The sequence below is a fragment of the Pseudoliparis swirei genome, chromosome 18 (genome assembly GCF_029220125.1).
Source record: "Pseudoliparis swirei isolate HS2019 ecotype Mariana Trench chromosome 18, NWPU_hadal_v1, whole genome shotgun sequence".
NCBI classification, from domain to species: Eukaryota; Metazoa; Chordata; class Actinopteri; order Perciformes; family Liparidae; genus Pseudoliparis; species Pseudoliparis swirei.
Genome location: NC_079405.1, coordinates 3,939,618 through 3,955,975, shown reverse-complemented (window position 1 = coordinate 3,955,975; position 16,358 = coordinate 3,939,618). Strand labels below are relative to the sequence as shown.

Genomic DNA, 16,358 nt, shown 5'->3' with positions numbered 1-16,358 from the left:
AACCTGATGTTATAGAACATCATGTTATTTTTTTCAGCCTGCATTTGACAAACTGATTGGGACGTTCCAAATATTTTTATGGCGTACTAAATAGTATAATAGTATACTGAAACACACAGTTAATCTTTAATCCACTGAGAGTCACTGCACCAGCATTAAGACCTCAACAATTTGTAGAACAATAAGAACGTAGCATCCGGAATGTGCATTTGTATAAAGTTAAGAACAAATGTAAAAAAGGTAATTAATGCACTTGCAAGTAGAGTAAGTTGGATACATTACAAGCTCAATTTAAAAATGGAATAATATTACTTTTACTTTAGAAATATGGTAAACAAACAAACAAACACATGACAGCACTTTAAAACAAGTGTATTGTCAAAGTGACAAGTGTTTAAAATGGGTAAGAGTGAGTAACAGTGACAATGAAACTAGAAGTCAATTTATATATGTATTTATTTATTTACATATGCTGATGCTGCAAGAACGCACAGCAGTTGTATTAAGCGAAAAAAAGAAAAGAAAGAAAAACGTTTTATTTTTTTATTTCACGCTGGTACTGCGCCACTGTGCCAAATCAAACACCAACGAAGAAGACGAAGAGTCACTAACTGCATCCGGAATGTTTATTTGGTATATCCATGCACCTCAATTAGCGAGCTAGTTTAATTTAAAACTAAATACATTTATTTTCGCAGGTAACGTGAGAAAGATAAAGACGCCCTACGGAGGCGGATGTCCCTTTCAGGTGAGGCGTTCACGTCCGGATGTTTTTTCATTTAAGCGACGAAACACAAGCTACGGGGTCCAGTGTCAGTTTATCAGCTCTGTGGCGTTTAAGTTACGTCACTACGTTGTTATTACCACATACCTCGTTAATAACGGCTCGCGAGCGTTAAATCGCGTCATCCCGTTGGGTTCGTCGTGACATTGCAGATGTCCGTTTGTTATGAACTCCGCAGCCGGACTAATGGCATGTTTTACTTCAGGCAGTGGTGGAATGTCACGTTAACCAACGTAAAGTACGCGTGTGGTACTCGTTCGAGGTACTTGTACTTCACTTGGGTATTTCCACGTATGCTACTTTATACTTACACTAGAGGTGGCATTATTGTATTTTACTCCACTACATTTAGCTGACACACTGTTGCTTTTCACACATAAACACATGATATATGGCATGGCAGTATTATATATGATCCATAAACAAGACAACATGGGCCTCACATCTCATACTCCTGTGGACACATCAATATTTAGTATTCTACAATATATGTGTGGATGCATTTTTACTGTAGTATATCTACTTTTACTGATGTAAAGGTATTTCTTGCACCACTCACGTTATTTAATATTCACTACCGGTTTAAAGTTTTAGAACCCCTCAATTCCTCCAAAGGAGGTTATAATGGTCTGTCTTTTGTTAGTTGTGTTTTTCTTGCCATTATAAGAGCAATATACGACCTCCTGCAGTACAATACTGTCTAAATAATGCTTAAGAGGGTGTCGCAACACAGTCAGAATCAGAATCAGAATCAGTTTTTATTGGCCAAGTAAGTTTGCACAAACAAGGAATTTGACTCGGTAAAGTGTCTCTCAGTGCTTACACAAAATATACATTTCAACACAATACAATATACAGAACAAACAAAACAAACAGTGCAGTACAGAACAAACAGTGCAAAACAGTGCAACGGTCTAAGAAGTTTTAGAAAGTCTGTTCCGACACTGCTGTTACACAGACAGCAATCAACTAAAGTTGAGACACCTGGAGGAATCGTGTGCATCAACTCTCGAGGCTTAATTTGCAAACTTTCAGAACAGCTGCAAGTCGTTAACCCATGACTTGCTCCTTGAAAAAGGCCTTTTTGTATAACCCTGAAATCTGCACTATTTTTGCTAAACTTTTTTGTTTAACCTCTGGCAGTTTGCCGCTGACCTTTGTACCATTTCAGGTTATTCACTTGAACTGCTTACATTTCAATAAAAACTTGGGGGAAAATGGGGGTGTTCTAAAAGTTTAGACCGGTAGTGTAGCTATAACTACTTAACGAAGCATGATGAGGATAAAACTATTCAACATTTCTCGAGTCCATTATTTACTTTACACGTCAGGCCTTGAGCATCCTATGTTGACTCATTAACTAGAGACCTGAGAGCTTGTTTCTGTGGACTCCTGGGAGTCCAACACTGTCATGAACAAAGGTCGACTGTGTTTAAATCCTACTGCATGTTTGAAGGTATATAATCTCATCGTGTAAATATTTTGTAATATCGATATCAAGTTATTCGGTCTATAATCTCTTGCGTGAGGTCTATGTGGTTAACATTTCGGGCGACTCCGCAGGTGAAACCATGCTCCTGGAGAACGCAGCGGCCGGAGATCGACGCGTTTGACAAGAGAGGCCCGCCGACGCTGTCGTCATGGGAACGACGACGAGCGAGCCGTGCATCTACGACAAGCTCTCCGAGAGCATCGACATCCTCCGCCAGTCGGGCTACCGCTACGGCATGTCGGAGAGGGAGATCGAGAGGTTCATCAAGCAGGTGCTGGAGACCCATGAGCCCCGGAGAGAGCCGCCCCAGTTCCCCATCCTCAGAGCCACCATAAAGGTAACGGAGGGCTGGAGCACGTCAAAGGAGAAGATAAATATGAGGATTTTGGTGCGTTTTAAGCTTTCTTTATTGTGAAAAAACTTTATTTTAGGAGGCTTTTGTATGAAAATGCAGTGTTGAAATACTCTTTGAGGTCCTATTCGTCCACTGCAGCTCGGCAATGAAACAGCAACGTGATTACAAACTAGAATGACTCTTATTTTGAATGATCTGATAACATTGAGCTAAAGAACGTGTCAGGAAGCGATCGTGTGATGGACAAGACGTGCAAATTAAAGCAAAAGAAACACAACTGATGCTGATCAACCTGAATTTAATCTCTAGATACTACAGATGTCTTGCCTGATGTCGAGTGCACAGAGCACACAGGTTTACCTGCATGCTTTGAGATGACCTCCCCTGTCCTCTGTCAGTTTGTGGTGGCGGTGGGCTTCCTGCTGGTGGTGGTCCTGGCCTTCGCGTACCCTCACAGCGGCCCCCAGCTGGGTCTGGTCAACCTGGGCTATTACAACTGGTCGTCCCCCCTCAGCCACGTCCGCCTGCTGTCCCTGCCCATCGCCAAGAAGTACAACCTGCAAGGTGTGAAGCATGAACACACACACACACACACACACACACAGACACACACGTTTTTAAGTGCAACACACCTTGGCTGCATCCCAACGTCACCCGTATAGAGGAGTGAGTGTGTACTTGTACAAGTAAATACAACCCATGCTTTTCCAACACCTGCTGTGGAAATAAAGATGAATTTGACTTGTAGTTTGTTTACATGTGTACGTGTGTGTGTGTGTGTGTGTGTGTGCGTGTGCACTGCAGGTTTCCATGAATGGTGGAGTGCCGGCTCTCTCAGGCAGAATCTGGTCAACTGTTCCGGCTGTGCGGAGATCTCCTCGGTGCTGGAGGTCCCCGAGAGCCTCCGAGGGACGGTGACTCTGAGGCGGGGGCCGCAGCTCGTCTTGCTAAAGGTCAGAGGTCAAACCCAGATGTCAATCAGACAGAACTTTGGGTTTATGATGCTTCACTTTCACCTCATTTCTTTAGAAAACAAACGTGCTGAGAGAAGAGAAGATTATATTGTGATCACAACGTGGTTATTGTCGGACTTTCTCCTGATGAGGCCCCCACACCCCATCTCACCGATGTTCTGTTATTACTGGTTTCTCATTGGCCATCCTGGTCCCTGCAGGGCGGGGACTCCCTCTGTGTCCAGCGGCAGCAGCTTGAGGCGCTCTACTTGGCCCACTCGGGCTCCATGTCCATTCTGCTCGAGGAGGACGACGGTCGGCCGAACCATAATCTGGGACTCCCTCAAGGACCCGCCAACTTCACTCTGCTCTGGTACCGATGTTTATGTTCAAGGTCGCCACGGGGTCCACTTCGGTTCAGAGCAACGTAGACCGGCATCATAATCACAGTGGGATTTGAGGAAAATCGGTAGCAGATGCAAAAGATGAATGCTAATAAAAAACAGTCGTCTTTAGTCACACAGATATTACATTTGTAATGATTATCTTCCGTCTGTCCAGTTGGATACAGAATGTTTAATCGTCGGTGCGGTCGGTGAGATCTGATGTGCGGCGAGTCTTTGATGACGTGTAATGACCGCTGTTGTGTGGTGGGTGCAGGAGGTTCAGCTCCGGGACCAGGGAGAAGGTGTTGAGGTGGCTCTTCCCGAAGGCGGAGCTCTGCCCCCTGCTGGACAGTGCTGGGACCGTCGTGCAGCGCTGCCTGGTCACCCACAGCACGAACTCCCAGAGTAAAGTGAGCTCACATGTCCACAACCCACACGCGGGAACACAGAGTTAATGTTACTGGAGTGATAACAAAAACAACAACATGCAAGTCCGAAGGGTTACTCTGTGAATGTCGGTCGAGTTATTTGGATTTTGATTAAGCCCGGAAATGCTGGATTACTGATCAGCGAGTAACCGAGCACTGATCTGATATCATGTCATCATATATCAGATCAATTATTCAGACGTTATCATAATGTGTTCAAATATAATCTTTGAAAATGTAATTTTGCATGAAATATGAATAAATATAGTTTGAAGGAGATGTTTTCACAGGAATATTAATATATTGTTATTAGTGAGGGGATTATTAATTTCTTTTTTTTCTCATTCACTGCCAGTTACGAGTCAAGATTGAACGGGATTTCCTTTTCAGGAAAATGTTAAATATTTAAAATTATAAGACAAAATAAGAACCCGTCTACCAGTTAAAATCAACTCCCTTTTACAAGATTAAAACTTGATGCACACATATGTTCACTAGATTTAGAAGGTTTACAGACACATAGTTTTGTTTAGATTTGTCATTAAAGATTTATTTATTTTAGACTTTTGTGTGAAAACGCAGGTTGACTGAAGAGCGTCGTGTTCTGTGACGCTCGCTGCCTTCGATGAACCCTCAGCCTCGTCTGTAAGGGTCTCCGAGTTGAACCCTCAGCCTCGTCTCTCAGGCTTGCCTTGTCGTCCCGTGTCTCAGGGCGTCGCGGTGTTTGGCTGGCTGGTGGTCGGCGAGGGGCTTCCGACGGTCCGAGTGTTGCCGGTTCAACGCTGCCAGAAACACTGCAGCTCCTTCAACCTGTGGCTGACACTCGGAGACATGGGTAACCACCGCGTACCAATACACAGAATGGAAAACACACACCGTAGATCCGTAGAAAACACACACACTACTTGTGGGAAAACCACAGCGGACAGATTAGAAAACAATTTAACAATAGATTTGGTCCCACGTCCCAAAACGTAAATCAATAGATGTATTTATGTAATTATTGTGTTTTCTATGGAGCCGCCTGAAGAGGTTTCTTTTCAACAATGATTGTGCACAAGATAGTCGTTTGTGTGTAGAAGTTATTTCAGATATTATTAGTTATTATCTTTATTTAAAAGGGACCATGTACAGTTAAAACATAAATGTCGCCATTCGATGCTCCGTACCAGAGTGTAGCTTCAGCTCATTTGCATCGGTAGTCCCCTGACAGACCGTACAGCATAAAAGATAAAACAATAACAAATAGGATAATTGTTAAGAGTAGGATAAATACACACAATGCAAAGTTACAGTACAGCATTTTAAATTTAAGAAGTACTTACCATTTAAAAGTAAGTCTTAAAAACCTTTCAGAGTAAGTAATACGAGCCATAATAATTCAGCTCAATGAGTTCAGCGCTGAGCAACTTTCAACTGATTTTTTAGACTATTTTTAAAAGTGAAGTATTAGTGAACTGTGAAGGACTTTTTTTGACAATTCATTAAAACTTTATTTGCTGCTGAATACAAAATAAAATAGTTATTTTATCTTTGGCTAAAATATGTACCTTGTGCACACATAATAAAAAAGAGCTCTGGATGAGGCCGGTGGATTAAAACAGCACACTATTAAACACTTTAATATAATTCATGAATATAATTTTATCAACCAACCAATAAAATAAATTAAATAATATTAAACACTTTAATATAATTCATGAATATATTTTTCTCAACCAACCAATAAAATAAATTCAAAAAATAACTCTTTATTATATTTTGCGTACAAATGATGCCAAACAGCGTGTCGTCATAAGGAAACAGGACTGTATTTCAGCGTGTTGACGGTTGTTGACGGTTGTCGTCTTTGCTCCGTAGTCTACGCAGACACTCGGTACTGGCAGATGGAGCTGTTCCCGGGCCGAGGCCAGAACATCATCTGCGACGGGTCGGCCTTTTAAGCTTCAGGAGGGAGTCGGAAGCCGGAAAGGAGGACACAAAGGAGATCGGCTGTGAATGTAGAATCTTCGGAGCGTGCCGGTCTTTCTGTGGAGCCCCGCCCACTGATGCCTTACAACCCTCCGGTCTTCTTCTTCTTTTTTTCCTGACGCTCCTCTCAGCGTCCTCAAAAGACCTGGAAGCCACCGCACACACCCACGACTTCAGTTTGAAATTAAAGAAAGGGATCTCGAGCAAGATCCAAGGGCCTGAGAAAAGAATTTGATTGACTTTCGTCCTCGTGTATTTTAAACTCTCTGCAGCAGCTTCGTTGTTCTGGCTGCGCTCGTGCCATAGCTTCAAGCAGATCCCTAGCAATTAAAACAAATATTGATCAAACCATTGGGTGTCTCTCTTTCACACTGAAAATAGTCGATCACTAGCATCGCACATTGAACCGCGCGAGGCAGGGAAGTGTCTTCAGGTGGACAAAATGTTTGCAGCTTTCCAGGTTTATCTAAAGTCACGATTGTTTTTAAATCAACATGTCAAACAGCTGATGAGACGGAAGAATGAAGAGAGGCCGACTGTGAGAAGCTGCAGTTCACGAGGTGCAGAGGTAATCAACTTAGGAACACGTGGAGCTTTGGCTGATTTCCTTCATCCAGTCAATGAGTCCTCACTTCTTTTTGCATTGCATTCTGGGAACTTCTGATTGATTATTTCGGTGTGTAGACCTCCTGTATTTCTAAGACAAACCTGCAGCTTCACCTTCAGCTCTTCCTCTTCTGTTGGTGTCCTCCAAGTTAAAGAGCCGGTTCACCCACGTTAAGTAAAACAACCACACACAATCTTTATCTCGAACACACATATATATATATATATATATATTTATATTAGTGCTGTGAAAAATAACGCGTTAACTCAGTTAATCCAATTACAGGTTTAACTAGTTTTTTTTTTTAACGCATTTAACGCATGCGCAGAATGAGCTTCCAATCCGTCTGTTGTTGGTCGTTGGGACGAAAAAAAAGTCACTTGCAAAATGAGCTTCCAACACACCACTTCAATCTGAACTCTGTCCGCTCTCATGCAGACGGTCTGTTCATCGGTAATGATCCTTCCGCAGGTTCACCTCCGGAAACCTTGTTACGACTTTTACTTCCTGTAGATCAGGGTCTCAACACGTCGATCGCGACCTGCCAGTCGATCGCGGCGTAGTGTCGGTAGATCGCATGACATTAAAAGATTGGCCCGCCCCTGACATGTTCTCTAGAGCACGTCTTTGTTCATTTATTAAACTAAACGTCTGTTGTTGATCGTATCTCCACAGCAGCATGTCATCTCTGTCTCTTCGCGTTGCGTTAACACTTATCGATCTCCGTCTGGCGCGCCACAGAGCTCCGTGCGCGCGCATCGGGACCGAGCAAAAAAAAAGTCACTTGTCAATCTGTCCACCTTTAGATTGTATCATGGTGGAGTTAATGGTTGACAAACAAGAGAAACATGTTCTGTTTAACCCTCCTGTTACCTTTACATTTACTAACATATTTTACTCTCGGGGTCAATTTGACCCCAGCAATTAAAACCTCCAGAAAATTATTAGAATTAATATTGTTTCCCAAGTTTAAGTGTGAGGTACTTTATGTGTGTTTGTTGACTACCTAAATAGCCCTTTAAATAAATAAAAAAGTTGATATTTCTGATATGTTTGACACAGTGAAAAACAGCCTGGGGTCAAATTGACCCCAAAGAACACCGACATTAAACATTGAATGGGGTCAAATTGACCCGAAAGGCAACAGGAGGGTTAAACATTCTGTTTAGGATGAAGATGTATTAATGTTCCATATGGAAGAAAACTGCTAAATAACTGCTGAGTTGCAGCACCATTGTATAGAAGAATGTATAAATGTATATATCCGTCTTTTGTCATAAATCTATGTTCTCACAAAATATACCGAGAATATCGGTAATATGTGATTAATCATGATTAATCCACAAAAACCTGTGATTAACCCGATTAAAAATTTTAATCGTATCACAGCCCTAATTTATATATATATAGCAACTACAAGTGAGACAAGTTAATGTTAATAATGTTCTAATAAAGAGATTAAATACTGCAGATATGTTATCAGTTAATATACAGAAGGAACTGCATTGAGTCTGAAATGAGCCGTCAGAATAATTAAATAAGACTTTTTGAACTATAATTAATAAACTGATAAGGTTAAAAACACAATGATATAATTAAAAGACGGTTCCCTCTATTTTCCATATATATATTAATCCAAACAGCAGCAGTTGTTTTTAATCTAAAAAGGTAACCTGTGGAGTTTGACCACTGCGAGCTAATCACTGGTCCAAAGTGTATTACTCGTGGTATTACTTGTGGTATTACTTGTGGTATTACTTATGGTATTACTTGTGGGTGGCATTACTCGTGGTATTACTTATGGTATTGCATATGGTATTATTTATGGTATTACTTGTAGTATTGCATTTGGTATTACTTATGGTATTACTTGTGGTAGTACTTGTTGTATTACTCATGGTATAGAGCTTATTCACTCACGTGACCACAACAAACTCTGGCGGCCATGTTGGGGTCCCACCACGGCATTGTTTTGCTTGTTTGTATGCCGCTCTTCCCTTAGAAATGACCATTATATCCTGAAGGAGACGCGATTTCAGTTCAAAACGGCGTGCCTTGTGATTATACTGTGCCTCATTGTTGGATGTGGGACTAATGATTCAGAATATGGGTTTATCAGCTCAACAAGACAGGCTATTACTTCAACTTGTCATGCATCTACTTCAGCTTCACTCGGCGTATGAGCGTTAGGACTGTTCTCATGTGTTTCTGTTGATGCATCGGGTTGTGGGCACGTTTCCATTGACACTCTCGTCAATAATCTCTTTTTGCTTTTTTCGCCGAGCGAAAATCAATGTTTCACTTGCGCAAAAGGAACTGTGGATGGAAACTTGGGAGCCATGAACATGGCAACTCCGTCGGGCGATGTCTGCCTTTACTCTGTGATTCATTTCAAGGTAAAATAAAACACTGTCTCCATGGGAACAGCACTCAGCACGGCCAGCCAAATAGTCACTGCTGGTCCTGAAGGAGCTGGAAGCGGCTTCATCCAGACACTCGTCCTGGAGGCGGAGCTGTGACTACGGATCATATTTGAACCCAGACACGGGGCGCTTGATGTGGTATTTCTACAACAAGTATAACGCAGAAATAGTTGTTAATGTCCCATGATCGAAAGCGGAAATTAAAACTGTTTTACAGGAATGTGACCGGGCTATGTGCTGGTAACTAGGGGTAACTAGCGAATTAACCACAAAGTGTTGAGCGAGTAAAATCAGGTAAAAAAGCGTTGCGAATATTCAATTCCAACCGCTGAAATCTTTCTTTGGTAATGCAGAAGGACATGAGGTTGCTGGGCTCTCGAATAATCAAACAGCGGACACGATAGCCAGGTCAACTTCTTCTGACATTTAATAAGTGGGACCCCAAGATGGCGCGATTGAGATTCTGACGTCACGTGAATACGCTCTATTACTAATGGTAACAATAGTATTACTTATAGTATTACTTATGGTATTACTTACTAAAGAAGAGCCACATCATAACATTTGAATGTGCGCAGCGCCATGTTGTATCCATGGAGATGGAACGCCTGGCGGGATCCCTCTGATGACGTCACAACACAACGCGTCAGTGTGGCTTTAATGTTTCAGCGAAAAAATGTGTAAGTAGCCTACAGCCAGGGAAATATTTCACCTTTCGGAAGCGGAGGCGGGAAGCAGCGACGATAAAGAAGACCCACATCAAAGAGGACAACATCAAAGAAGACCCACATCAGCTCATGCGTTCGTCCACAAGGTGCTAGTAACTTTATCCATGAGTGGTTCTCTACTGTACGCAAAGTACATGAACCGGAAGGGAAGCGGCGGCGTGAAGCGGCGGCGTGAAGCGGCGGCGTGAAGACCCACATCAGCTCATGCATTCGTCCACAAGTTGCTAGTAACCTTATGCATGAGTGGTTCTCTACTGTACGCAAAGTACATGGACCAGAAGGGAAGCGGCGGCGTGAAGTGGTTTCGTGAAGCGACTTCGTGAAGCGGCGGCGTGAAGCGGCTTCGTGAAGCGGCGAAGACCCACATCAGCTCATGCATTCGTCCACAAGGTGCTAGTAACCTTATCCATGAGTGGTTCTCTACTGTACGCAAAGTACATGGACCAGAAGGGAAGCGGCGGCGTCACGTAGTCGCGCGTCTCCCTCTGTTTACGCTAACGAGGCGGCAGCAGTCAGAGAACAGTCATAATATAAATCCACCGACACAACAAGACATTACATTTATTTCTGTTTTCTTATATAAATAATTTTTTGCGTTTAACCCGTCATTTAATCAGAACACATGAAGAGTCGCTCCGTTCTCCTCGCCGCGGCTTTGGAGGCCGACCCAGATGTTGGCGTCACCAACGGGATCTTGGCCTGGTTTTGGTTTTCGGACTCATCCCATCGTCTCCCCAGTCAGGTAGTTTGAATTTTATTCGTCCAGGTTTGTCACGTTTGAACAAAATTGAAAAACGACACACTTTATTAGTAAGTCATTTATGAGTAAAGTAGTTTTGGGGTGGAGGCAGAAGTCTCTCCGATAAAGGGAAGGAATGTTCTTTTCTTGGTGAACTGACCCTTTACGAGCTTTGAGAGTCTTTATTATAAAAAGGCCATCAAGCCGGAGGAGAGGAAGTGAGAAGCAGCCGGTCACGTTCCTCCCGCCAGCAGCGGAGACGACTCGGAGGGTTTGAGGGTCGACTCCGCGGCGCCGCCGTGTGGCCAGGTGTCGTACAGGTGGCCGCTCTGCAAATCGACTTCGGCTCGCAAAGTAATTTTCTTCAGAAAAACGAAAAAAGACAGAAACAAAACAAAAAAACACAAAGAGTTCAGAAATGTTTTCCACTCGTCAACACGCAGAACTTTATTAAAAACGTTAAACGACCGCGCGACATTTACGGGAACTCTTATCGAGTCACGTACATTGAATATGTATCGACGTTCAAAAGCAGACGCGGAGCCGAGGAAGTACCTGGAAATCTCGGATGTAGCTGAGGAAGAAGCTGATGAAGGAGAAGGCCAGAGACCACTCGGACACGGTGCTGATGATGTGAGCCGTGTAGCCCTGAGACAAAAACAAACATCAACAACAAGCCGCCGAGAAGCGGCGTTACCGAGCAACGACGCGTCATCGTCGTTCTCTAGACGACGAGACGTGGAGCTGCTCGAGTTCAGAAAACATCTGAGGAGTTAGAAAACTGCGTTAAACAAAAACTGCGATCAGCCGTCTCTCCGGCTGCAGGACGGACCGTCTCTCCTGGAGTCCAGTGCAGTTTGCGAATGACGTCCACTCCGGGAAGACTGCTGTACATCACCACGGACGACACGAACACTGGGAGGAGTTAGGGAACGCAGCGGAGGTGAAGAACTCTGAACGGGGGATTATGTATCCGGACGTGAAGGTGTGGAGAGAGAGAGAAAGAAAGAGAGAGCGTCTCTCTCTCTCTCTCTCCTCTCTCTCCCCCTCTCCCTTTCCCTCTCCTCCCCTCCCTCCCTCCCTCTCTCCTCCTCCCTCCCTCTCTCTCTCTCCCCCTCTCCTCCCCTCCCTCCCTCTCCCTCTCTCTTCTCCTCTCTCCCTCCCTCTCCTCCTCCCTCTCCTTCTCTCCTCCCTCTCTCCTCCTCTCCTCCCTCTCCTTCTCTCCTCCTTCTCTCCTTCTCTCCTCCCTCTCCTCCTCCCTCTCCTTCTCTCCTCCCTCTCCTCTCTCTCCTCCCTCCCTCTCTCTCTTGTCCTCTCCCTCTCCTCCCTCCCTCTCTCTCTTGTCCTCTCTCCCTCCCCCTCTCCCTCTCTCTCCTCCCTCCCTCTCTCTCTTGTCCTCTCCCTCTCTCCCTCCCTCTCTCTTTCCCTCCCTCTCTCCCTCCCTCCCCGCGTGAAGGATACTGATGACGATGCTGCCCAGAGTCCAGACCCCGATGGCGAGCCGGACCAGGAAGGCGTTCCTGCTGTGGAGGAGCGGCTGCATGCGGAGCGAGAGCTGCGTCTGGACCAGGATGTAGAGCGCCCCGACCCCGAAGGTCAGCACCGCGCCCACCAGGTGCATGGAGAACAGCGTGGTCTTCTGCACACACACACACACACACACGCAGTTTAACACTGGACACACTGCACAGGCGTGGACCGACCCGGGACCAGCGGCGCTCACCTGGAAGTTGGCGACCACGGCCATCCCGAAGGAGCTGGTCAGGCCGAGCAGCAGCCCGACGCGGTTCAGCCGGTTCAGCTTGAGCTCGCCGTCCCCCGTCAGAGCCTCCACCTGTTTGAAACGCACGTACACTGTGGCCATCCCTACACACACACACACACAGTATTTAACATCTATTGATCGTGGAAGTTAAGATATTAAACTATTATAAACAATTAAGTAATAACAGACATAATATATACAAAAACTTAAATGAAGAAACACGTTTATGTTCTTAAAGAATGCATTTATCTTAAAATGTCATAAAATGGTGGGAGTGAAACCTTTAAATATAAATATGGAAAAAATATTTATACAAATTTAAATAATCAGTTCATCGTCATAGAAGACTCATTAAATCAGGAAAACCTCAAATATAACAAGTCGGAACTAATTTATAATTCAGCAAAAAAAATTACAATTAATTTTCTGTTGCTACATCTCACTCAGAAAGTGTGTATATATATATATATATATATATATATAAATAAATCAGGGTTCTTACACATTTTGGCCCATGGATTTCCAGGACTTTAAATCAAATTTCCATGACCAAACTGAAATATTCAAACTGCTGAAACAAGTCCTTGAAATTTTTGACACACACACACACACACACACACACACACACACACACACACACACACACACACACACACACACACACACACACACACACACACACACACACACACACACACACACACACACACACACACACACACACACACACACACACACAGCAAAAGACACTGGTAATGGTACTCCTGGTTTGCTGGGATGGGGTTCGATTCCCTGCAGTTTCCTGCTACTTTTTTGACATAAACATTGAAGGCCATAATATTTTCATCGTCACCGTTACTGAACAAAGTGTTTAATGTTTCCTACATTCACAAATAACCTGTATCCAGATCTATTTTAACAATAATCCAGATGGGCATAACATATGCATGACATAACATGTTCTTGACTGCATCGTTTCTCTGAATGAAGCGTTACTTTATGTCTGGAGACGAGAGGAGGCGGACTTTGAATACTCGCTGTCCAACAAAGTTCATGGAAAATGATTTTATAATGTTAGACTTTTTCTATGCTCAGATGTCGACTAAATAATCTGCCGGAGAGATTTATTTGTTGCTGCGGTTTAAATTCCAAAGTGTAGTCTGAGACCACAGGGCGAGAGAATCGGTTGTATGGATATTTAATTATTTATTTTACGAGACTACATTTCAACGTGTGATTTGAGTGTTTAACTGAGTATACGGGTGATTAAGGAGTTTTAATATGACAACAGTAACTCTGTTATCGGGTCGGGGGGGCAGCGGACCCAGACTCCCGAGCTGCTGTTGCTATGGCCAGCGAACTTTCCGGTTAAGGTGCGTTCACTTGCAACGGGAAAAAATAATAATTGCGCCGCCAGTATGAGAGCGTATGCCGGCTTATATTCTGAGCGTCTTTCTTTCAAAAACATATTAATTGTTTCAAACTCGGCGTAAATGAAAATGTGAATATAACAACATTTCCAGGACTTTTCCAGGCCTGGAAATAACCGTTTTAAAATTCTATGACTTTTCCAGGTTTTCCATGACCGTACGAACCCTGATAAATATACATGTGTGAGTGAGTGAGTGAGTGAGTGAGTGAGTGGTGTGTGTGTGTGTGTGTGTGTGTGTGTGTGTGTGTGTGTGTGTGTGTGCGCGTGCGCGCGCGTTACCTAAAAAGGCGGAGACATCCAGCATGATGCCGAACAGACACCTCTCCGGTGCCATCGTTCCGGTGTCGCTGCAACAGGAAACACCGTTTATAGATTATGCCTTCAGACGCCAAATAACAACTGCAATGTGGATGTATTACTATACCCAACATATGTCTGATTCAACAAATGTATTATTTATTTTATTTATTTATTACACAAATGCAAAACAATTAAAAAATAAATTATAATTTGCTTTCAGCTGTATTTTCATGGACTCAATGTAAAGAAAATAAATAAGACAGTGTGTGTGTGTGTCTGTGTGTGTGTGTGTGTGTGTGTGTGTGAGACTCAGACCTGATGTAAGGCAACAGAGGGTCCACGTGCCTCAGCACCACCGCTGTGATGTAAGCGAAGACGAAGGCCGCCGCCGTCCAGACGACCAGCGCTGCCGGCAGGAAGCTCAGACCCTGCTGGAACCACCACATGGTTCCTCCCCCGAGTGTGTGTGTGTGTGTGTGTGTGTGTGTTTTAGTTCACTATAGCCGGTACAAAAAACAAACAAACAAACACGCACACATAGTTTTACACAGCAGCAGTCATCATCTGTCTCATTGTCGTCGAGAACATGCCACAAATAATAAAAACTAAATGACCAAATTAATTCCCTTTGTTTTGTCGATATATCGACGTTAATGTTTATTTCCAGTTTACGACTGCTTTAGATTTAAACATTATATTTATTTGTACCCCCAAAGTGTGAAAGAATTTTAGTGGATAGGATCTTTCCACCTAAAAACTAATCTGATGGAATATTTATGCTTTTAAGGTTTTGAGTTTTAAAACATCTGAAGACGTCTGTTTGGATTATTTTCTGTCTATTTTCTCTCAGTTGATTAAAAAAATAAAATGTCTGCAGATTGAATAACCTGTACTGTCACAGAACATAAATCATAAAACAACCAGTTATTAGAGACGGGACGGATTAGACTAATACATATGAATTAATTTACCAGTTCATGTGACTTCCTGAGAAGTTAAATTAATCTACAATTATACTGTTACTCCGTGTGACTCACTGAGGAAGAGGAACAGAGAAAGGTCTGTAACAATAATCTGTTTCACTTTTATTGGTCGTTGATGGGGAAGTCACACACGCCAAACTTTACATGAAAAAAAGGGGAATTTAACAATTTTTTAATAGAAGTTTGCTTATAAAATCAGCAAATTCATTAAATAAATAAATGTAATGCAAATTGTATAAAACAAATAGTTAGTTACATAAGCGTGAATCTATGATAATTGGTGAGACGAATGTCGGTGTTACGGTTTAAGAAGCGACCGTGTTAACTGGAGACTTTTAACCAACGTCCGTTTTTGTCGTCGTTGCAGACACCTAGCTGCACATCGCATTGTTTAATGTGCATAGTGTATATTAAGAAGTATATGAGAGAGGCCGACACTTCATTACAAAGTTAAACCAAGCGGCAGTCACGAGGCAGCTATACGTGAAACGTCACCAGTTAACACGGTCGCCTGTTAAACCGCAACACCGCATCAATCCTCTGATTTATATCACACAATAAGCAGCTCGCGTTAGCTGCTAGCTACGCCAGATAGCAACTGGTGTAAAAGCTACTTTTACACGTTTATTTATTTACCGTTTTAAGCGTTAATAACATCACGTGCACCGTCCGGACTAACAGGAAGTCGGTTTGTAATTGAACTCACGTTATGAGAGTCCTCCAGCGACCATAATCTCCCTTTAATCACGTCTTTACAATCCGGATTCCGGTTGTCAGATACGTCGGTTTACTCAAAGTGGCGTCGGGTCGTGTGCAAAACCTCCATTAAATAAATACTTTAAAAGTTGTCACAGGACGATTGTATTAGTTAAAGCGAAAGAGCGGCGAAAGCGCGCATGCGCAGGTCCACCACAAAAAAGAAAACAGTCGGTGGGTATTTGCATCCCGAGTTTTGCCTCAAAGGCGAACCGGAAATAAAAGCGTCCTCGGCAGGTGAGAGGAAGATCACATC

General features: G+C 43.3%; 2 protein-coding genes across 2 annotated transcripts; one reads left to right on the top strand and one right to left on the bottom strand.

Annotated features, from left to right (window-relative positions):
• The first annotated feature begins 611 nt into the window (after positions 1 to 611).
• Positions 612 to 6,720, top strand: c18h6orf89 (chromosome 18 C6orf89 homolog). Its single transcript, XM_056438451.1, has 8 exons — positions 612 to 748; positions 2,348 to 2,613; positions 3,030 to 3,195; positions 3,436 to 3,584; positions 3,806 to 3,957; positions 4,245 to 4,380; positions 5,110 to 5,233; positions 6,259 to 6,720. The coding sequence occupies exons 2-8, from the start codon at positions 2,425 to 2,427 to the stop codon at positions 6,339 to 6,341; spliced, it is 999 nt and encodes a 332-aa protein (XP_056294426.1). The 5' UTR covers positions 612 to 748; positions 2,348 to 2,424; the 3' UTR covers positions 6,342 to 6,720.
• A 3,083-nt stretch (positions 6,721 to 9,803) lies between these two features.
• On the bottom strand, positions 9,804 to 16,259 carry dram2b (DNA-damage regulated autophagy modulator 2b). Its single transcript, XM_056437343.1, has 8 exons — positions 16,053 to 16,259; positions 14,679 to 14,860; positions 14,343 to 14,410; positions 12,590 to 12,732; positions 12,328 to 12,505; positions 11,699 to 11,781; positions 11,422 to 11,514; positions 9,804 to 11,228 (listed from the first exon to the last, which is right to left on the bottom strand). Exons 2-8 carry the CDS (start codon positions 14,807 to 14,809, stop codon positions 11,100 to 11,102), a joined length of 825 nt encoding a protein of 274 aa, XP_056293318.1. The 5' UTR covers positions 14,810 to 14,860; positions 16,053 to 16,259; the 3' UTR covers positions 9,804 to 11,099.
• Positions 16,260 to 16,358: the final 99 nt, after the last annotated feature.